General features: G+C 42.7%; 1 protein-coding gene across 1 annotated transcript; it reads left to right on the forward strand.

Moving 5' to 3' along the window:
- The first annotated feature begins 1,036 nt into the window (after positions 1-1,036).
- Positions 1,037-13,067, forward strand: SEC61A1 (SEC61 translocon subunit alpha 1). Its single transcript, XM_064724066.1, has 12 exons — positions 1,037-1,171; positions 2,406-2,473; positions 3,133-3,198; positions 3,287-3,365; positions 4,304-4,435; positions 5,755-5,864; positions 6,067-6,220; positions 6,936-7,096; positions 7,612-7,809; positions 8,120-8,311; positions 9,891-9,967; positions 10,735-13,067. Exons 1-12 carry the CDS (start codon positions 1,165-1,167, stop codon positions 10,919-10,921), a joined length of 1,431 nt encoding a protein of 476 aa, XP_064580136.1. The 5' UTR covers positions 1,037-1,164; the 3' UTR covers positions 10,922-13,067.
- Positions 13,068-23,686: the final 10,619 nt, after the last annotated feature.

Here is a 23,686-nt window from a genome sequence, read left to right on the forward strand (position 1 = left end):
ATACTTTTTTTGTAAAGAAAGGACTCACACTGAGATAGCAGTCACAGGACACCTAAATCTTTCAGAGAAAGAGAATTCATTGTTCCATTATCAGGAGAAACCAACTTCTTCCCTCCTCGCTCAGGCAGGACAACGCTGTTAGGATTATGAAGAAGAAGTTGACGATGACCAGAAAGAATTCTGTATTTGAATGGAATTTATGCATAATATATGAGATGTATGAATATGCAACAAGTTATTGGTTTTAAGGGTTAATCCTCTGTTAACATGTGTCCATTTCCAGGCTTATGCTGCCCAGAAAAAGGTACCCAGATGTCCATAGCCCTTTGCTTCTATTGTCTCATATTATCCTAATTCAAATTATCCAAATTATTATTACTCTAATTCTATTGCTATTTCTTAAATCATTTTATTACTTTTAAAATTTTAAAAACAAGTGATTGGCATTTTTCAGAATGGGACACCCAAAACACGCGGTGAAGTTGTCACCTGAGCTCCCTCTGTGACACAAATACCTCTGGAGGATGACTCATTTGAAAATGTATGTGAGATAAGCAGAGTGATTTCTCCAGAGATTAAAGGTAAGCAGAGCGTTTCTCTATTTGTGTCTCCATTGATCAGAGTCCAGAGAACTGTCTATACAGATCACTTCTACGTGGCCAGAGGAGCTGAGGCATTTACACACAGCTGCTCTTTCTGCCACCTGACGCACTTGTTGTGTGGCGGGTGCAAGGAGGTTCTTACTGCACAGCAAGGCCTACAACGTCCTGCTACAAAAACACACAACCAGGAAACTAATTTAAGAGTTTATTTATGTGTTGAAACCTCTTAAACCAGCGCTAGGCTTTGTGGTAGCCAAAACACGCCTCCCTAACACAGGAGCCAGTCCCATACATCAAGATGGCGGCAGGCGCAGGACTACAACTCCCGGCAAGCCGCGCGCCGATATGGGCGTCATCCGCGCCATGGGGGTTATTGTGCTCCATTACCGCAGAGCACGATGGGATTTGTAGGCCGGTGGCGGAGTGGCCGAGGCCGGGCGCATGCGCGGCGGCGGCGGCGGACGCGGCGCGTGGCAGGAAGCGGAAGGGGGCGGCCGCGCTCGGAGCCTGACGTGTCCCTCCCGCCGCGGCCGCCGCTCGCTGCTGCTCGGCCGGCGCCGCCATGGGCAGTGAGTACCGGGGATCCCCGTCCCGCCGCTCCCCTTGCGCTCCTGCTTCTCCCCTCTGGCTGGGAGAGAGCCGCTCCCGGGGGTGGCAGTTCATGGCGGGGAGCGAACCGGCGCCGTATGCCCCGTGCCGGGCGCTGCGGCGGGCCCCGCCAGGCTGAGGGTGCCGGGCGCGGTGCCGGTGGGGGGGGGTCGATGTCACCTCGGGTGTGACCCCTCAGGGACAGTGGCACAGGGGTTACAGACTGTGCCTGCATCCCGCGGTGATCGATCCGTGCGAGCCTGCAGGAAAAGCTGCTTGGGAGGCGTCTTAGTCGATTGCTATGTTACTGTAGAGAGACCTTGATTTGAATTAAATTGAATATCGCAGTCCAATGTAGCTTTTCAGACATAATCGTTTGAAATTAAGAAAATATCTTCTGTGGGCTGGGCTTAGGTTGCCGCTGAAGTTGCAGCCTTCCATGGAAAGGTGGAAAGGCAGCAGTAGTTTCAGTTCTGCACTGTTGTACTCTTCTTAGTTCAAATCAGTCCAAATTACGGATGCAGACCTGGATTTGTCCTTGCAGTTTTAGAATTAACTCTCCCAATTCAGAGTTCTCTGCTTATGGGAGACCTTGTGACTTTGCAAATCACCTTTTCATTTAATGCTTATTTTAAGACAGACTTCTGACCTAATGATGTGTCTTTTTGGCTAGGAGGGGATCATGGCATGAGATGTTCTGTAGACTAACTTCAGTTGATGTTTCTGAATTGCTTGGGTAGGAACTGTTAAGCTGTGTGGCCCAAAAGTGTGTAGGACTTCTTAAACTGCGTGGCGCAAAAGTTATATATATATATATATAATACCCAAGGCACTTTTTTCTCTAATATCTGGTTGAGGAGAAGCTGCCATGAAGTAAAAGTTCAAGGGTGTTGATGAACTCATGTAAAGCAATGACAGAGGTTTTTCGGTGCTGTCAGCCTACTTGGTGGAATGGGAAAATGCTTGACTTTCTTTAATTCTGTTCCTAGTCCATACTGTATTTAAAGCATGTTAGCTGAATCTCTGTGTAATTAGAACAGATAGGAATTTAATAATATAAAAAATACACCCTGCCCCAAACTAACCAACCAAAATTTCCCCAGAATTGGGACTTTTATTATATAGAGTACATGTTCAAATTCAATTCAGCTTGAGCTTTTTTAGTGTTCATTGTGTCTGTGTGCTCACTTTGTCTTTTAACTTATTTCTGTACAGTAAAATTCCTTGAAGTGATCAAGCCCTTCTGTGTTATCTTGCCTGAAATTCAAAAGCCAGAACGGAAGGTAAGTTAATAAAACTTACTCCCTAGATTTGTATTTGTGTGCTATAAAATCAGAGTTTGCATTTGTGGGATTTGGGGTTTCTTCCTTGAGGGGAGAATGGCAGATTTAGGTACAGCTGTTTTTGGTGGAGTGCATGTGTGGTGCATCTCATGTGGATGTGGTTGTGCAAGAATAAATGCACTTAGGCAGATTTGTTTATGTCACAGCAATGCATGGTGAGATGTTGAAGGCAGCACAGATTGAAGTGTAAACTAGAGTAAGTTAAAGCAACAACTTTAAATTAAAATCTCTGCTTCATAAGCTCTAATCTAAGATTATTTGCTGAGATAAGCTGCTCCCTATTACTGCTTTTTCTCATCGTAAGCTCTTACTCATGAAAATGTAAGATTCATTTCTGTGGAAGTACTAGAATTACCTTGCATTGACATAAGCTTGTTTATTTGTGTTAAATTTTGAATAAAGCTTTGTAGCTTTCCTTGGTCTTATGTGGGATGAAAGGGATGAACAGTATGTTGTTTTCTTTTGGGTATTCTGTACTTTGTACCTCCACAAGAAAATCAAGTGTGCTGCTATGAAAGTTTGCTTGATGGACTAGGTCTTATTATCTTGACAGCTTTATCATCTGTTGTTGACTTTTGGTTTTGTGTTTTTCCCTTTAGATTCAGTTTAAGGAAAAGGTACTATGGACAGCTATCACACTCTTCATCTTCTTAGTATGCTGCCAGGTATGTTTCCTTCCCTTTTTAAGGAAGAGCTGAAATGTTTCAAGCATGCTATGAAGTCTCTAATTTAATCTCTTGGTTGGAAATGCAGATTCCCTTGTTTGGCATTATGTCATCAGACTCTGCAGATCCTTTCTACTGGATGAGAGTGATTTTGGCATCCAATAGAGGTATGGTCAGACTTCCAGGAGAGCATGTTTTTATCTTGAATCAAAATGGTTTTGGACTTGCATTCTGCTCCATTGTAATGAATATAAAAACTGGAGAGTGAAAAGTAATTTTTCTGTATTATTTAAAGTGATAAATCAGTGTGGCATTGGGAAAGGCACATTTTGGACAAAATGAGTTTATGGTTGACTGTGTGCATCTATTAAATGTAAAAAAATTGAGCTTTTTTTTTTTTGGAGGGAAATGGTTAGGAAAGAGATAGTTCCTAATTACCTTCATTGCTGCTGTTGCAATCTTCAAGATTTGTGATTTGTGTTTCAAAATCATTTGTGTTTCCTTGAGTGCTGTGGTTTCCTGGATGTCTTCTTTGAGTCTGTCACAATCTTCTGTCACACAGAAGATTGAATTGCACAGTAGTTTATGTAAATTTCAGTTTCTTGTAGAGGCTTTCTAATGCAGGTGTGAAGGTTAAAATTCATGATAGCTTCCCCAAGAAACAAAAATTTATATAAACTTTCTAATGCAGCTATAAATTAAGAATGGTGACAGTTTCCTGAATGCTCTTTATCATTCTATATCATTTGGTCTATCAGTTTACATCATACTTTGTTTTATGTAGAGTAAAGCTATTCTTGACAGCAAAAAGCCTTTTTCAGTGACCACAGTATTTTTGAGGTACTGAGGAGTACTACATGTCAAACTGACTTGTAACAAACTTTTGTTATCATTGATAACAAAATCCAAACCACAGCACTCTACCAGCTACTACAAGAAAAGTAACTCTTATCTCAGCTGAAACGAAGATTCTGTACAAAAAAGTGATTTCTGTTTCTCTAATTTTTACATTTACGGAGATTTGGAGTTTTAGATCTTCTCTGTTGTGATGTAAAGGTTGATAAAAACTAACTTTGAACTTCACTGTTCTTCCTGTGTCTGGCAGGAACATTGATGGAGCTGGGCATTTCACCCATTGTCACCTCAGGGCTCATCATGCAGCTCTTGGCAGGTGCTAAGATAATTGAGGTTGGTGACACCCCAAAGGACAGAGCTCTCTTCAATGGAGCCCAGAAATGTGAGTAACAGCTCATGTTGAGCACTGGTGCTTTAGAGTATCTCACCCTGACAGTGGAAAGTGAATTTACCAAGGGGTGAGTGGTGCAGTTGGGCTTGTGGGTTTGTGTGGTGTTCTGCTGCAGATACCTGCATTTCATCAGTCTCTTACTGACAGCTCTCTGCCTTGTTGGCTGTTAAACTTCAGAAAGGTGTGAAAAGGAAAAGAGCCAGTGCCATTGGCATTGCTGCTGTAATCTTCCCAGATAAGTGAAGCAGTGTAGAGACTGTGGAGACTCGACTTTTGAATTGTGATGGTCAGTGTAAATCTGAGTGTTTCATGGTGATTAAGATGTTGGTTGTAGCTGTTTATACCTTGCAGCTCCAGGCATGGATCTTTCTCATCAATAAGGGTCAGTTCATAATGACCTCCAGAAAAAATTGGGTGTTTTGAAGATATTTGATGCTGTACACTATTTACTGATATGTGTACTGGGAAAAATCATAAATTGCTGCAGTAATATCTTAACACCCTCCGAGTTCTCAGTATCTAAAGCAGCCTTTGGTAACCAACCCCACTTGCTTCTAAGTGCATTTGAACTATCTGTGTGTATTTCTATTTTCAGTGCGAGATTTGAGACAACAAGATTAACTTGCTCTTGAATTTAAACACCCTTTATTTATGTATTCCTTCCCAAATGTTGTGGTTTAACTTTATCTGGCAACTAAGTATCACATGGGACACTTGCTCACTCTCCTGTGGAAAGGAGAATAACAAAAAAAAATAATAAACCTCGTGGGTTGAGATAAGAACAGTTCCATAATTGATACAAAGTATAATATAATAACAATAACAACAACTGTAACAAAAAGGAGAAAGAGAAGTAAAACCTTAGAGAAACAAGTGATGCACAATGCAATGCTCACCACCTGCTGGATGCCCAGGCAGTTCCTGAGCAGAGATCAGCCCCTCCTGGCCAATCCTCCCTGCTGAGCCTGACATTCCAGGGTGTGGAATATCCCTGTGGCCACTTAGGGTCAGCTGTCCTGGTCATGCTCCCTGCCAGCTTCTTGTGCACCTGCTGGCTGGCAGAGCAGGGGACACTGAGAAGTCCTTGACTTGGGGCAAGCACTGCTGAGCAGCAACTAAAACAGCAGCACATCAGCCTGTCATGGATTATTCTCATGGAAAATCCAAACCACAGCTCCAGCTACTCCAAGAAAATTAACTCTATCTCAGCTGAAACGAAGATTCTGTACAAAAAGTGATTTCTGTTTCTTTATTTACCCACTGACATAAGGATCCAGGACAAATACATACTTGTTCTTTTTATTCTGTAGTGTTTGGAATGATCATTACCATTGGACAGTCCATTGTGTATGTAATGACTGGAATGTATGGAGACCCATCTGAGATGGGTGCTGGTATCTGCTTGCTTATCACAATCCAGGTAATTTCTAATCTTCTCTACTTACTCTTTCCTTGAAAGGGTCAAAAAATCAGCCTTATGTACAGGCTATCCCTCATGCAGAGCAAAAAGGCCCAAGTGTACTTGCTTCTTCACATATAGCCTAATCTTTTAATACACATTATTTTTCTAACAAAATGAAAAAGACATGGAACTAATGTTGTATTTTTGTTTTTTACTGTAGCTTTTTGTTGCTGGTTTGATAGTTCTGCTCTTGGATGAGCTGCTCCAGAAAGGATATGGTCTTGGTTCTGGCATCTCTCTCTTCATTGCCACCAATATCTGTGAGACCATTGTGTGGAAAGCATTCAGCCCCACCACAGTGAACACTGGGCGAGGTAATATGGCACAGTCTGTTTTCTTTACCAATAGTTGTACAAAAAGGGCACATCTTTTTTCTTTTTTTTTTAATGTTAACTTAATGCCAAATGCTGTTGCTGCCATTTTGACTATGTAGTGAATCTTGCTAATGCAGCAAGTGCTGCTGTGCAAAGTGCAAGCACAAAGATATTTTTTCTCAATTTGTAGTATTTCGCACTTTACTGAACTTGAGTTTCTTACAGTGCGTTCATTAAAGTTAGCAGTAGTGGACTGCCATTGTATTGTGGCTGCTGTCCAACATACTGACCAAATATTAGCTGTTTCTTTCTGCTCCTTGCTTTTTGTATACTTTGCCCTAAAGACCTTATTCTCCAAACTCCATCTGGAGATGATCCTGTTTGCTGCTGTATAGTAGAAAACAGAAGTGAGGTTATGCCATTTGCTGTAATCCAAACAATAACTTGTGTCTTACCACAACTGACACTAGAAAGCCTGATAGTGGGTTATGATTTAGATTCTAGACCACTACAAGGGGATTAAAAAAAAAATCTTGGAAATAACATAGCTGATATGAAGGGTGTAAATATAAAGGTCTGATAACATGCTCAAGATGCAAAAGACTCAGAGCAATCCCATTCTGAATCCTGTAGTTCAGAGCTATGCTTAATGGGACAAAACACTGAAACTTGGAGATAATCACAGCTCACCTAAGTTTTTCTTTTCCTTTCCAAGGCATGGAATTTGAAGGAGCCATCATTGCTCTGTTCCACCTTCTGGCTACTCGCACAGACAAAGTCCGAGCTCTTCGTGAGGCCTTTTACCGTCAGAACCTCCCCAACCTCATGAATCTGATTGCCACCATCTTTGTCTTTGCAATTGTCATTTACTTCCAGGTCAGTTGGAATAATGGGGGTTGTAAAACTGTATGAAAGTCTGTCTGAAACTTGCTTCCTTCTGCAAGAAATTATATATTTACAAGGCTCATTTCTGTACATGCAGCATCTGGATGTTCATTATACACTGTCTTCTTTTAATCTGTTTCTACACTTACCATAGTCACACAGAAGGTTTGAGACTTAGTTTGGTCTCTGAAAAAAGAGACAAAGAACCAAATAAAAATACCCCAGATGCACATGTGCATGTGATACTGTCTAACCCAAATGCTATTGCTTTTTACTGGGAAACACTTTGAAGGTTTTAGGCCTGTTTGTTGCTGAAGAATATAGGAAGTTGTAATGTTTCTTTTCCTGGATGCTTTGTTCAGTCTTCTTGAAACTTCAGATTTTTTCTGGTCTGAATCTTTCATGCCTTCTTGTATGTGGCTGTGTGTTTAGACAACCATGCAGTTTTGCAGTTTTTGGGTTCACATCCAGATGTAATTGGGGACTTTCTTTTGAAAACTTTTCAGGGCTTCAGAGTGGATCTTCCTATCAAATCTGCTCGCTATCGAGGCCAGTACAACACCTACCCCATCAAGTTGTTCTACACTTCCAACATTCCCATTATTCTCCAGTCTGCCCTGGTGTCCAACCTGTATGTCATCTCCCAGATGCTTTCTGCCCGCTTCAGTGGCAACTTGCTGGTCAGCCTGCTGGGCACCTGGTCTGTGAGTATTCCTTCTCATCCTGCATACATCTTTACAAGGGCACCATTGAAATGGGGGGCTGAAGAGATGGTCTCTCAAAATGAAGACACACTTTGATAGGTGATCATAAACACTGAAACTTCTGAATTAGTAATTAGTTTGACTTAATGGTAGCATATGAGGCTTGCTGTGATGAATGTAAATTAGTCTGCTGCTGCAGTAGTAATGATTCAAAGTGACACAAAGGTGATACAAACTTTTCTAATACTTGGCTTAATGGCTAAGAAATAATGAGAAGATTGGTGACTGACTGCTTGTTTTCTTCTTCCAGGACACATCTTCTGGAGGCCCTGCTCGTGCTTACCCAGTTGGTGGACTCTGTTACTACCTGTCACCTCCAGAGTCCTTTTCTTCAGTGTTGGAAGACCCTGTACATGCAGTTGTTTATATTGTATTTATGCTGGGCTCCTGTGCTTTCTTCTCTAAGACATGGATTGAAGTCTCTGGCTCCTCTGCCAAAGATGTAAGTTAAAATGACAAATTATGTGAGCTTACATGATGAAAACAGATGGGCAATTGTAAGAATAAGACTGACTTCTGAAAAAGCTTTTCTGCTGGCAATATTGTTGGTAATATTCATTATTTATTTAAACAGGGACTGTATCTTTTTTTAATTGAGAAAAATTAAGACAGAATGGAGGTCTTTTTTTCCTGTTTACTGCTTTTTCAAAACAGCATCAGAACATGAATTGCTTTAATTGGAATTAGGCAATTTAGAACATAAAAACATGATCAGTGGGAGAGCAGGAAAGGTAAAAGGAGAGGTGGAAACCTCTTTCAGTGCCACATGACAGGTGCACTGTGTGCAAGGCAGTTGCCACTTAAAAACTTGCAGGTAAAACTCAGCCATTCCTGACACAGAGTTCTGAGCTTCCTTTATGGAAAAGTTAATTAGAGGTTGTTATTTTTAACTAGAGAGCACTGACAATGGAGAATATAATGCAGTGCATTGGTGTACCTGAAGCTAGCTTCTCAAAATTTCCATTTGCTACAGGATATTTAACATTCAGGAGCTACATCACCCTGAAATTGGAGTTGGAAAACGAAATGGAAAATTGCTGTCATTGTGGTATATTTGTATTGTGTGGTTCTGGGTAGGAGGTGAAGTTTGGCAGCCATGTGGAATGGTTTAATCCATTCTTTAACAAATAAGTAATTGCACAGTTACTGTAACAGTGTGAGCACTCTCTTGTTTTGCATCTTGCTGATTCTCAGGCATGCAGGGAGGCACTCACAGCCATGTACAGTCAGGTTTTTATTTCAGAGTAAACCATTCCAGTATTCAGAATAGACAGTTTTTAACACTTTAATACTTTTTCCTGATACTAAATAAAATAATTTAAGATTCATGCAAAAAAGTCAGAAATAAAAGTTGATAAATCATTGCTTAAGTTTCCACTGTGTAGTGGAAAACTGGCTGCTTACTCATCTCAAAGTGTGTTTTCTCAGTGCATGGAGTCAGTGATGAGCACCTTCATGTTCCCCTGCTAGAGTTTGTTACCCACAGTTGTTACTAAAGTGTTTGCAGGGCTCTGCTGTAACCCTGTGCAACTGCAGAAATCCAGTTTAAGAATAGTGTTCCAAGAAAGGATTCTAAGTCTAGTTTCTAGTGTGGCTCCACAAATAGATAGTTGACTCGACTGAGTGCAGGAAACTGAAATGGAATAAACACTTCAAGGAATGATTTTGCAACATCTGCAAAACCCTCATCAGGGGAAAGGTAGATGGAAAAACATGGATTGAATTATGTGTATGAGAGCCTACCAGTATCCAAATTTTTCTTTTCTCAGTAGGACTAGAATCATCCAGAAAGCTTTGTATAATTGACAGGTAGAAAGTGCCTGTGACTGTAATTTATCTGAAGTTAAAATAATGGATATTTTGGACTCTGATGAATAATGTAAAACACAATCCAAAACACAAAACAATACAAAAAACACCCAACCCCACCACCATTTATTTCTGTTTTCCCACAGTACTACATTGCATGGCCTTGGGAAATCACAGTAAATTTACTTACTCTATTCCTTGATTCAATACAGGTTGCCAAGCAATTGAAAGAACAGCAAATGGTAATGCGAGGGCACAGAGAAACTTCAATGGTACATGAACTCAACAGGTGAGCTGCATATTCACTGGCTGTTCATGCAAGGTGTTATGGGAAAACAAAGGGAAAGTTTGCCTTGACTTGCATTTTCTAGATCCAAGAACACAGATATTATTTCAGCTTCGATGTCACATGCATATGACATAGAACTTTATCTCATTAAGGGAAGACTTGTACAGTACAATTTATTTTTGCCTTGCATTTAAAGAATTTAAAGGTTCAAATTCTGAACCTTTTATTTTCCTGTTTGTTTATTTTTTCATTTATGTACTCTTCTCAGGCGAGCTAATAATGAGCATTTCAGTGTACTTTACTACTTCAAGCTGACCCAGAAATATTTTCTTACTGTAATTTTTCTTGTGTTATTAGTCTTGAGAGCTGTTTTCATGCAGACCTTGCTTCTAAAACAAGTAGTTTCTTAAATCTCCTAGGTGCAGAGGTGGGCAGGGGTTGATGTCTTTAGGTTTTCAGATTTCAGGGCAGGACCTATGTACCCTTTGTGTTATGGTAATGTTATTGTAACTTTGGATTTCAGTCACCTACAGATGATTTGAAGAGTCAGTAGCCGTGAGTTTAATATTTGTGCATAATTGCATGGTGGACTGTAATACCTTCTCCTCTTAGTGTAGCATTTTTTTCTTCTGCAGTCAGGTTGAGCATTTTATATTCTTATCCAGATTGCAGACCCACAAGGGAACAGAGTATTCTGCCATTGACTTTTTTGTTACTATCTAAGCAAACTCTAATGCCCCTTTCCTATTCTCATTCATGTTTTCCAGGTACATCCCTACAGCTGCTGCCTTTGGTGGGCTCTGCATTGGTGCCCTCTCTGTGCTGGCAGACTTCCTGGGGGCAATTGGCTCTGGAACTGGAATTCTGCTGGCTGTCACCATCATTTATCAGTACTTTGAAATTTTTGTAAAGGAACAGAGTGAAGTTGGCAGTATGGGAGCTCTTCTTTTCTAAACCTAGTTTCTCATGGACCCAGGAAAGAGAGGAGGGACATTCTCAAAGTGTAGCCAGTCAGGAGAAAAGAAGTACCATAAACTTGATAGTGTCATTCTATAGAAATGCATATTTTAATAATGTTTCCAAAGCACATTCCCTTATGTTCAAACTTTTCTAGCATACTCTTTGCATTTTATAAATTGATGAGGAAGATGTGCAAAAAAATTTTTTAAGAAAATTGTTTTTTAATTATGTGTTAGGAGAGTCAGTTTTCTGACTTGGATTTAGTTCAATGACTCCTAAAAATTTTTTGAGCCCCTTTCACATTTAGTAACCTGAAGCCTTTACAGGTTTTAATTAATGTTTGTTAAATGAATTTTTGGAAGGGATTTTTTTTCCATTTAACTTGTTTTTGCAGCTCCTTTGCAGTAATGGTGAAAAAAAATCTCTCCATCTGACACTCAAGTTCCATAATTACGGTTGTAAGCACAAATGGTGTTTCATGTGTTAGGGGTTTCTTCTTTCAGTATGGCAGATTTGAAAGGCAGTTGTTTCTTTTTACTATGATACAATATCTATAATTCCACATGTTGTCTCATGTAATTGCTACACTAGACTTTGACAGCTGTTGAGTATTGGCTTGAGACTGTTTTCAAGTTTCTGTGTAAGAAAGGAATGTGTCCTTTCCCACCACCTCTCCTCCACAAGCAGAAAACTCAGGTAAATCTAGATTCTGCCAGAACCTGTGCCTAAGAGTTGCTACTTTGAAACTTGGTTAAACCAACTTTGTAAAGCCTTCTAATTAGTCTTTATTGCCATTAGTGGCTGTGCTTCTAGTTCTCATGTCAGCTGAAAGGAATGAGTGTTATGGCTGCTTAGATGCAAATCTGCTTGTGCTCTTTGCTAGAGTGAAGTTTCTCTCTCTGATAATGAATTCTGGTCTCGTAGCAATCAGGATGTTATCTGATTACTCATATCTAGTGAATTTTGAGTCTCATTACCACAAAAGAGTGGAAAGAATGGATGCTACTTGTCTGTTTTTGTAGATCTAGATAGGAAACCCTTGTCAGATAACTCCACTAAGGGGCTTATGTAGAAGGCTTTTCCATCCTATAATCTCTTGGATTTGAGTGGTACATAGGAAAATACTCTTTCAGAAGGTATTGGGATTCCTTTTTTGAAGATCACACCTTCAAAATGGAGAGTTTACAGTTAAGGCTGTAATGGACCATAATAAAACTTAATTTTCCATTTTAATTTCGGTTGTCAGTGCTAATCAGGTGCCTAGGACCAAATGCAAATATTTGTGTATGAGTCTTGTGAATGCACTTCTCCTCAGTCAGTATTGGACAACGTGGAAACCAGAAGGAGGAGTTGTGGCTGCTGGAACTTTTCTTTACGCTGCATCAACATGCCTTCTGTGCATTTGTGCATGTTGGGCAGACAGTCCGTGAGTCACTGTTCCTGCTGGAGTGGTGGGACTCTGTTACACACCCAAGGAGCACAGATGACATCCAGAAACCTTGTTAATACCCTGAACTCAGATACCAAACACATGGGAAATCTGCAGATGTGGAATGAGATGCACCTATCAATGAAAGCCAAATGCCCGGGATGAGGATCACGATTGGAAAAGGAATAAAAGAATTGGGATGAAGTATCCATGAAATGATCACTGTCTGCCATTCACTATGATGTCACACTACATTGAATAATTTTTGTGGGTTTTATGAAGTATTAATGCACCACAGCACAACTGCGATGTGAAATGGGGACAGTGAAAAAGTGGCATTAAAAGGAAAGAGTTCTGATACAATTCTGCTTTGGGGATTCTGTCGTTGTTTTTCCAGGAAACCCAATACAAACTATTTTAATATAAAAATACTCCACTTCTGTGCATGCTGCTCTGGCTGGGCTGGAGCTGTACTTGTATTTTTGGTCATGTCTGTTTCAACTGGTTGCAGTTTAGACCATTTGCTCTATGGTATCTAAGCAGCACTTGTTCTGTGCATCTGTATTTTTGTGGTCTAGTGGTGAATCTTTGTTATCAAACACCTGTGTCCTCAAAGCAGAACCTGCTGGCCATACAATGGATGTTCACAAAAAGAAATAATGCCTATAAAATCTGCTTTATAATGAAATAAAGTACATCTTTGGAGCTAGTGCTTGGCTTTTGGTGCTTGGATACTGTTAAAATTCTAACACTTGTGGAGTAAGGTTACCCACCTATGACACTGAGATACTGGTACCCTCAAAACACCTGATCAGAGTGTCAGTGTGAAATCAAGACAATTTGTATTTGCTCCAAGGGCTCTCATTAGTGGGTTGCCAAAATTACTGGATCTTGACCATTCCTTTGGGCTTTTTTTTTTTGAGTTGCTACTTTAAAGGCACTGCACAAGTAAATAGAAGGTGAGTGGGGTAATGATGCATTACTTTAACAAAAACTATTTCCATTAGAGATACAATGCCAGTCATTTTGTAGTGTGATAAGAAAACTTAAAGCTGATGATATTCCCAATATTGTTTTGCCTTTTGAGCTTTTAAACTTAGAGTAAGGGAAAATTTTGCCTTCCTCCTGAATAGATATATCCCAGTACTTGAAAGCAAATTTACCCAAAATACTGTTACTGGATGCAGGAAGTTCAGCCGTGATTTTGGTCGTGTTTGAAGTCACTCTGAAAAGCAGCCTGATTTCTCCCTTGCTGTTTTATTTTCCATCAGGAGACTTGCACTGATGACTGTGGTTGCTGTGGGAATGTTATGTCATCACACATATGATCACAGAAATAATTGAGGTCGCTGTAGATGTGATGAGTTATGTGCAAGGGCTGGATGTGAACCAACACCAGGGCAACATCTGACATCTTTCTGCTGGGGCTGTTTTGTGCAAAATTCTTGACGTGTCCTTTTCTTCTGCCCTGCAGGTTTCAGGTGAAAGTTTCTTTAGCATTTAAGTGCTGGCTGTTTAATTTTTGTCCCTTTTGTCATTATTCATGAAGCTTTAAAAATCGTCTGGTTTATTCTAGTTCACTTACTCTTAGGGCCTACTTCCATGTAATTTTGAGGTGGCAGACAAATAGACTTATCTTTCTGATTTCTCAAACATTTAAAAAGAAATTAAATCGTTTTAGTTGCAACTGTAAAGGTTGTTTTAAATGTTTCATGACTGTGCTCCCTTGATTTTTTCTGGGGATAACTGTGTCCCATACTGTAAACAGACTGATTTGTGGAATTTGTGATTTAGGTTTTTTAGTCAGCTTTTGGAAAAGGAGGAAGCCGAGTTGCCCAGTAACTGCTTGTCCTAACTGTCCTCTCTGGAAGGAGGAATGACAAGCTTTAGGTGGCCCTGCATTTCCCCACTGCTGTGGGGAGGCTCCGAGGCTGCTGGCAGCTGTTTGCTCACGGATGTGCTGTGACAGTGCCGGGTTCGGGCCAGCATCCCTGCCTGCATCCCAGACCTGCTCCGGGTGCTGCTGACTGCGCCCTCCAGCCCTTCCCGGCCCGGCTGCCTCCCTGCGGCTCCGTGCGGGCTGTTCCGCAGTGGGGAAGGGACGGGACAGGGACAGTGTCCCTCTGGGCAGCGAGGGACACTGGCGGCATCTCTGCTGTACCCGGTGCGCGCTTTGCCTGTCCTTCACCTCCTTTCCCCGCCGCTCCTACGCCGGGTTTCTCCTGCCCCTAAAGGAGATGCGGGGGCTGCGGCTCCGGAACTGATCCTCCGTCCCGGAACGGCTGCTCGATCCCAGAATGGATCCTCAGCCCCAGAATGGATCCTCGGTCCCGGAACGGCTGCTCAGCTCCGCCGAGCCTCCCGAAGCCCCGAGCCCGGCCCGGAGGCTCTGCCCGCCGGGTGGCAATGTTACCCTGCGAGTCAAGCACGGCACTCGGGATCAGGGAAAGGCGCATACAACCCGTCCCAAATGTGCACTTTCCGTACAATGTAAAAAGTTCGGAGCAGAGTTTGCCAATATTTATTTGTGCTTCCTGGAGCTGCGGCCATGCTTGAGGTTGTTTTAAGATGAAACGCTGAAAATAATATGTTAGAGCATTTATAATTTTTATAATATTGTCTAATATATTTCAAGCATGCTGGGTGCCAAGGGGCACTTGTCTTCTGCCACTTAAGCCTAGACTGAGATAGTCTATGGGATTGGAAAGAAGACAAGAAAAGAAGCATTTAAAAGCAAAATCAATATTCTAAGCTGGGGACCTAATTAGTCAGCTAGACTTTAAGCTGCTGGTTTATAATGTGCTCCTGGATGGATCTGCTCAAATTGAAACTCTTCTGTGGGCCAGGTTGTAGCAATCCTCTGGCCAGTGCCAGCGTGGTTCCAGCCAAGCTGGCAGCATTTGGCAGAAAGGAAATACCCTGACAATTGGCACCTCCTTTGGCAGCTGTGTCACACAGGCTGGAGACTGAGGGAGCACAGACATGATACACTTTGTCATCACAGAGGGGGCTGTCAAGGTCAGAGACAGGACGCTGGCTCTGAGATATTTCTTGCTGAAGAACAAGAAGACTGGGCCAATATCTCAGAAATAGGAATACCTGGGAGCTTAAAACAGAGGGAACAAATTGAACAAAAACAGAATGAAAAAATAGAACAGTGAGGATACATATTTTTAAAAAACTCTTTCAGATATTTTTATATTGCTTTGAAGAAAATCAGGATACATGGCACATATATAAAATCCCAGATTCCCCTTCTTAGATATTAAGGCTAAAGTGGATGGTTCCAAAAATGGTGTGAGCGCTGCTGGGAAATATTACCTATCTGAAATCTCAGGCGAGTATTATCCACTTTAATCTTCAGTGTGTCTGAAGCTCTCTGATGTTCTTACAGCTCTAATGTGTCTCTTCTTTATACCTGTGGTGAGAAGATTTATGAAAGAAGGCAGCTCCAGACATACAGGAACAGGTATAGTGAGCAGAACATTCTGTCTGATTAACTTTGCTATATAAGTGTGATTTTTATTTTTGTTTAAATAGCTTCATCTTTTGGCAGTGCAAGAACGTGAAATTGTTGCTGCTGGATTCCCTAGGGCTGCAGAACTGTTGCCTAATGCAGGTAGAGCAAGGGCTCCCTGAGCACAAATGTGGTCACTTACACAAGGATTTGGGATTACAGAGCTCAGCTGCAGGATGTAACTGGAGGGTGTGTGGAGAGAGGCCATGAAGGAGTAGAGGCCATGAAGGAGTTGTGGGAAGGAGCAGTGCAGGAGCCAAGGGGCAGTGAGGGGATGTACCCTTGGGAAGCTGGGATGTGGTGGCAGGATGTGCCTACGCCTAAAATCAGTGCATCTGAAAATGCTCTTGTGCTCCAGGATTCTGAAGAGCACCAACAACAAATTGTGAGTGCTTTGTGTGGCTGTGGATGGTGATTAAAATGCAGAGGGGCAGCTGCCTGCTGGATCTCCCCTGCCAGACAAGCCCAGAATACCTGTGTGCTATAGAAATCAATGATTTGTTTAACCTTGGTATCCCACACTGACCTCATGTTTCCTTAGCACTTTCCAAAGTTTTCTTTGTGCTCTGCAGATGTAGAAACTTGTAAGATACAAAAGTGTGTTTGTTAATTCTTTTTCTAAGCACTTTTATCTTGGATGTTTGAGGATAAAGCTTAAACTGTTGATTTTTAAGTTATTAGGAGAGCATTTTTTTAACCTATCCCCCTTGCTTTTAGTGACTCTTGAAAGGACTCCTCCTTTCAGATTTATTGGGGGGGACATGTTAATTTCCTCAAGTAGGTAGAAAAGAGCTGTCTCTTATCTCAGTGCCTCCCATTCCTTAAGCAGAATAGGCTGGCAGAAACAAGCCAACATTTGGGATAAGACTTATCTAATTTAGTGATGGAACACAGTAGCACAAGTCAAGGGAGTGTGACACTACTTTCTGCAACTGAGGTATATCAAAGTCATTTTTATTTGGGTTTAAACACGGATATCCACCTTTTTGTAGAGGATAGCTGGAAGCTCACAGGATCCATTAAACTGGAATGGTTTAATGACAGGGATACAGCATGTGAAAAGAGAAGAGTTCTAGTTGCAGAGCAAACAGACTAAAAGTGTTTCCATTTTTATGAAGTGGGTTCTCATCTGTTATTTGTGTTGCAGAAGCTGTTTCTTCTGCATGTGAGCTCTCATTTTTGTGAGTGCTGGCTGTAATTACAATATCATGGAGGTTTTTGGTTCCCAATATTGTGCACTCTGGAAAAAAACCCTCCCACTTTTAAAAAGAAAAAAAAAAGCTGCAGAGCAGGACAGGACCTGTCCCCAGTCCTAGAGCTGATCATTACAGGAGTCCTGGCTCAAATAATGTCTGTCACTTCTTTACTTGCCTCTTCCACTGATGTTGCCTCTTAAAGAACCAGAAGTGTTAACTGAAATGCAGATCCAAACTGCACACATGTATGTATATAAAGTAGCTGTCTTTAAAACATAACTATCAACACTTAATTAATTAATAATACCCTTAATTCTGTACTTAATCCCAAAATCAGTGTGTGACCAGTGAGCTCACACCTGTAGGAGAATGAGGTTCAGAGAATTGAGTGGTCCTTGTGCCATCATGGTCATGTTTTCCTTTGTTCAAGCAGAATTGCTGATGCATCACAGTCTTGATATTATTTCACCCTTGCAGAATATTTCTGCTTCTCCAGAGAGTGTTTCCTTTATGCATAATACATTAAATAATGATCAGAGCTTTGAGTGCCTGCAATTCATCAAGTTTAACACTTTACTATAAGAGAAGACAAAACCATTTCTCTATGGTTGTGGTTGTTAAACATAGTAGCTATAAAATCAACTCAGTCTAGATCTTTTACCTAAGCAGAGGTGACAGATTGATGCTGCTGGGTTCTAGAAGGTGTTACTGGAGACATAATGAAGTTTCCTGCAGGCTGTAACATTGCTTCAGCTCTGTGTGAGCATAATGAAGCTGCACCTCTAATCATCAGGAAAAAACATCTTCATTTAGCCCAGGCTCCAACCCACAACTTGAAAGACCTGAGCAAAATCCTCCACTTTATTTCCTTGTGTTCCCTGGGTGGATCTGCGTTGGGAGGTTCTTGCACAAACCAGGTATTTCTCATGTCAGAGCTTCAGTCCTGAAGTGGAAGTGACCTTAGACCGTCCAAACCTCACTTTTCTATAATAATGTGCTGTTGCAAATGCAAACACATTGGGGAGCACCCTGTTCCCCTGCCTGGAGCCCCTCAGGTACCTCTGCCATCTGAATAGAAGCTGTTTTGTTCCATTACCGTGCAGAGCCATCTCTGCAGCAATGAGGAGCTGCTTTGCCTTTCTCTTGTAAATCCTCTGGCAGGAGCACTTGTGGCTCTTGCCAAATACCTCTGTCAGGGGTAGGAAGTGCCAGGGGGTTTGAGGAGCAGGAGAATGCCCAGAGAGGTGAACAGCAGAGGTCAGAGATGGCCTTTCTTCCCTGTGCATCAGAGCTTTGAGCACACCCATCTGTCTGCTGGAGGGCACAAGAGGCTCGTGCCATTGGCTGCCAAATCTGATGGGGCACAGGAGCTTTGTGACCTTGTCCAACATGACCTTTCAAGGGTGTGAGATGAGCTTCACGCAATTTATTCTCACCTTTCAACAGTAAGAGCACTTGACCATATAAAACTATTTTGCTATATTTCTATCTAAAAGGCTTAGCAATTCCTGGATGTAATATTTTTTATTTTCTCACTTGCTCCTATGTGTGTGTTCCGTTGGTCTTTAAATGCCATTTGATGAGTGCTTTCCTGCTGCCCCAGCCCTGGTTGGGTGGGGTTGCCTGCTCTGGTTCTGTGTGAGGGAAGGTGGCAGGTTTTTCTGAGGACTCATGATGGTATGTGTGGATAGCCCTGGCAAGATCCTGCCTTCTGGATTGGACAAAGCAAATTCATCCTCTAAAAAAATCTATCCAGAGGGACAGGACCCTTTAGGAATATATAGTTATCAGTCTCTGTAATCTTAGGTGCCTATCACCTGTATCCAAGTTGTACAATACAGATGTCCAGAGGGGCTGGAGCCATTCAATAAAGCTGCTGCAATAGTTCTCTACATTAATACTGAGTTTGGACACATCACTCCTGCAGTCACTGCTCTGGAAAACCACGTGCAGCTCTCAGACCTGGAGAGCTTTGGGGATAATAAAAGAACAGGCTGAAGCAGGGCTGAGGGTCCTGGCAGTCCCCACTTGGGACCCAGCAAAGGTGGTGCTGAGGAATTGTTTTTGGCCCCTGTGGCAGCACTTGGCTTGCTAGTTCCCAGTATTTACCTAAATATATTTTGGATTGCTGCAGCTGCTATTGTTTGTGATAAAGGCTTGGACAAAAGGTCTATTGATCAGGCAGTGCTGGCCATCCATCTCTGTCTGCCTCTGCAGAGAGCCGGGCTGGGCTGGCAGTGACGCTGCTGAGCCCCTGCCCTGCACCAGGCTGGCACAGGGAAAAGGGTGACCCCACCACAGAGCCCTTTGCCTTTCTCCCCACATGCACATGAGAATCTCTGTGTGATCACAGAGTGATGTGTGATGGGCTCTGAGCCTGGTCCAAAGCTCATCATGATCTTGCTCCCATGGTTTGGTTTAGTAAGGAACAGTATGCCAGGTTTGAATGCTCTTGTCATTCAAGCCTCACAGAGCAGAGAGATTATCACAGAAAAATGTTCTGAATTTTGTACTTTTTTTAAAATGAAGTCAGCTATTGAGTGGAGAAAATCTTGTGACGGGAGGAAAACTTCTGGGTTTCTTAGGAAAAGCGAAATATTTCCTGTAGTTATTGTTTGAGCTAAACTTTGTCTGCTTGTCTAATGATGAAAAATGGTGTGTGGTGCAATTAGATAACACATGGAAAATAATCATATTTCTGGAATACTTGTCAAAATTCAGGCCATGTTAGAAATGAAATTGCATCTCATGCAACAATTCTTGCATTGACAAAGAAATTAAATACTTTTATTCGTAAAATAGGAGAGAATAAGATATTGAAAATAAAAGGCATGAATATTGCTAATGTGTATACAGAAAAGATGGTTATATCTCGTGGCTCTGAAGTGGATCTTACATCCAGCCATAATAATACAGATACATAAAAACTTCTGTTTTCAGGAGCTAGCTGGGGGAAAAAACAATGTGAGATTTCAGTATAGATTCCTTTCAATGGAGTTAAGACAGTACAAAATTAAGGACTGACAGTAAAGCTGGCCAACAAAAAGTTGGAGTTGTAGTTACCTGTTTTAACATGTAACAACTCAAATTGATTTATTCATTTTATAGGAGGCTTTCTTTTCAAGCAGTGGAGTACAGAAGTAACAGTATCACTTCAAAAATGAATATGTTTTATATGTGTTACCATGTGATCCTAATATTTTATTTTTTGTTTGTTTTCTCAGTTGAGCCCTCCCTGTTTCTGACACCTCCTGTTCCCGATGCTGCTGTCAAAGGTGGGGTTGGTGTCCCCTGGCTGGACCCAGGGCTCAGCACAGCGCAGAGGTTCTGGCACTGCTGGGTCTGGGGGGTTTTAGAAGTGCAATGTGGGTGGTGCCTGTGGAGCACAGACAGGAGGAAGCTGGGCTGTGGGTGATGGGGCCATGGGGTGATGTGGCTGTGGGGCAATGGGGCCATGGGGTGATGGGGCGATGGGGCTGTAGGGCAATGGGGCCATGGGGCCATGGGGTGATGGGGCCGTGGGGCAATGGGGCCATGGGGTGATGGGGTCATGTGGCAATGGGACACTGTGCCCGGCTCTGTGCCCAGCCCGGGGCAGCCAGCGTGTCCCGCACAGCCACAGCCCCGTGTCCCCACGGCTGGCAGGGCACGGCCAGGTGATGTGGGAATGATGCTGCAGATGTGAGGAAAGAACTCTGGGGGAGTGAATTGTGACTGATTTTGGCTGGTGAGGTAATTGAGGGGAACTGAGTGTTTTGAGCAGTATGATAAAAGGCGTGCAGGGTTTGAGGTCCCCCATGCACAGAAATTTGGAAATTGTGTGTTTGAGAAGGCGTCTCTAATACTAACTGAATACATGATTTGATTCATAACTTGAAGTAAAACCTCTGCCTGGGGTTTTGGTGGATGTGCTTCTCTAGTCAACACTCTTTGCCCCCCACCCTTTATTTGTTTACTGGCATTGGCTTCCTGGGAAGAAAATTGCCAGAGAGCCCGCTGCATTTCCAGGGAGTTCCTCTTTCTCCTGCTTTCTCCATTTTGCCTTCCTACTCTTCCTCTCCCTTTCTCTTGTCTTGTGATGCACAACCTTCTTTCAAACATCCCATCTCACTTGTGCTTCTCCTCCTGCTTTCTCTGGGATTGCATCTGCTACACAGAGGGTTTATTCCTTCCCTCTAGTTGTGCTTTCTCTTGCCTTTCTTGGCATATTTCTGTCTTTCTCTTTTTCTTTCCTCATTCTCTAGAATTTCTTTCTTCTTCCTCACACTTTCTTCTCCTGTTTTAAGGAATTTTATTTTCCATTCTCTTCTTCCTTGTATCTCTCAGGTTTGCCATCCTCCCTTGCAGAGTCTGCTCCTTGCTCATCAGCCCTTTCCTTCAGTCTGTTCTGTTCTCTGCTGGGTGTCTCAACAGGCAATAAACTGAAGTCCCATGGCCAGGCCAGAGGTTCTGTCCAGTGTGATGGGCAAATAAGATCCTCCAAATGAACAGAGGAGTTTATCTGTGTGAGGTCATTGGAAATTACATCTACCCTGCCAGCTCCCCCAGCTCCCCCTCTCACTGGCAGAGGAGAGATGGTGTCTGCTGATCAACCTTGATTCCCAGTGTGGAAAAAGTGATGTTGAGCCCTGCCCATGCTTGGTGAAACAAGGACATGGGATTATTTTGTTAGGCAATGTACATCTTGACCCATGATCCAGTCAAACCTCATCACCCAAGAAATATTGGAATGAATCAACTCAGATGGGAAACTTAGCTCAGATGCAGAGATGTTGCAGTGAATGATTTGAGGATGGTCTTGGCTCCTGTTGGATGTGGGTGATAATCCCATATAGCAGAGAGAGTCCTGGGCTGTGAGGGGTACTGTGGGTCAGAGATCCACCCTCACAGCCCTCACACCTCCACACTTCAGGGTGTTCTTGTCATAGGATTGAACCTGAAGAATCCCCACTCCTCCCCATTCAAGCCCAGTCTCAGTGGTTCAGGAACATTCCATACTTTCTGTTCTGGGCTGTATATTTTCCCAGACTTTTCCAGTGTGGCATTACCTTGCTCCATCAGTCATATTTCACCCTAGAGATGGTTGTCTCTTGATGGCAGATGAAGTGGAGTGATTGAAGCACTACTAGGCTGGGCCACTGTAAAATATTCTTTATCAAAAATGAGCCCTGCAAAGAGGGCTGTAATTCTTTTGACCCCCTTCCTTTTTTTTATTTTTTCCTGTAGGAGTATTTCAGCTATGTAATTAATTTTTTTTTAATATCTCTCTTTCCAGACTTTTTATTCCGGCCCCAGTGGCTGCGGTTCCTGCGGGGTGTGAGGAGGAGGGCTGAGTGACAGGCTAATAACCTGCTCTGGCTCTCGCTCCAAGCCCAGTGGCAGGTGTCCCAGAGCCCCTATTGAATGCCACCATCCAAAAAAAAAAATTATCAACAATCTTCCTTCAACAATGATTTATTATTGCCATAATTTGCCTTGGTACAATGAGCTGCAGAGTGTATTTCTGCACCCGACTGACAGGTATTTGATGGCTCCAGGTTCCTATTTTATTTAGTCTTGAGCCTAATATGATTTGGTTACCCTCGCTCCCTCCTTCCCATCCCTCTTCTCCCTCCCCACCCAACCTTTTCTCATTTTGTTTTGTTTTCTAAGAGTGTGTTTCGCATAACCCTGGGCTGGCTGACAGCGCTTGTAAAAACCAGAAGTCGATCTCGCCGTGGCTTTTCACCATTAATCAAGCTGCCTGGAATTGGAAAGTAACACTGACAGGCTTTTATCTTGGAGAGAAGGAGGATGGCAGATGTATTTTATGGTGGATGAGCCTTCACGGCTTCTATTAGACCGGGACTTCAGTGGTACAAGGTGGTGCTTTGGGGAGGAGGGAGCGAGGGGGAGGAGAGGCCGGGAGCAGCCTACAGATAAATAGATCCGTCAGTCAGGCGATGTGGAGGTCTCCAGGCGGCCAGCCATTGTAGGTGACAGAAAAGGCAATCAAAGACAAAACAAATCAAAAGGTACATCTTATCAGCAGCAGGCCAGCTGGACTTCCACCGCACTCAGAGGCCCCGCCGAGGGCAGGAGAAATTAATCCTGCTGTCGAGGCCAGAGAAATTGTCGCTGCTGAAGGTCCAAGTTCAGGCGAGCGGAGGTGGCCAACATTAAAGGAGAGGAGAGCAGGAGGCGGGAGGAGAGGAACGGGGGAGCCAGAGCCCTGTCCCAGCACCTCTCCCTGCCTGCCTCCCTCCCTCTCCCCCGGGCTCCTGACAAGTGCATTCATCGTGCGATGATAGCTCGGCACCTATGATTGGTACCTTTAATAATATAGCCCTCGCTCAGCTGTCACCCTGAAAGAACAATTTTTCCTCCCGCTTCCCTTGATGCAAAGATACATCTGTAATGAGAAGGGTGACAGAAAGTGGGAGCACGGGGAGCCAAGGAAAGTTTGGAAGAACATTAATCTAAAAGTGAAGTTGGAGGTGATGCTGCCTGCTTGAGGTGCCCGTGCCTCCAGTGGGGAGCCAGCAGTGGATTTGAAGTTGTTGTTGTCATGTTTCCTGGCCTTCAGTGCTTTGGGGCCCCCTCACTGAAAGGAGAGGAATCCTTGGCCCAGCTGTGAA

The sequence above is a fragment of the Zonotrichia leucophrys genome, chromosome 12, assembly GCF_028769735.1.
Source record: "Zonotrichia leucophrys gambelii isolate GWCS_2022_RI chromosome 12, RI_Zleu_2.0, whole genome shotgun sequence".
Taxonomy (NCBI): domain Eukaryota; kingdom Metazoa; phylum Chordata; class Aves; order Passeriformes; family Passerellidae; genus Zonotrichia; species Zonotrichia leucophrys.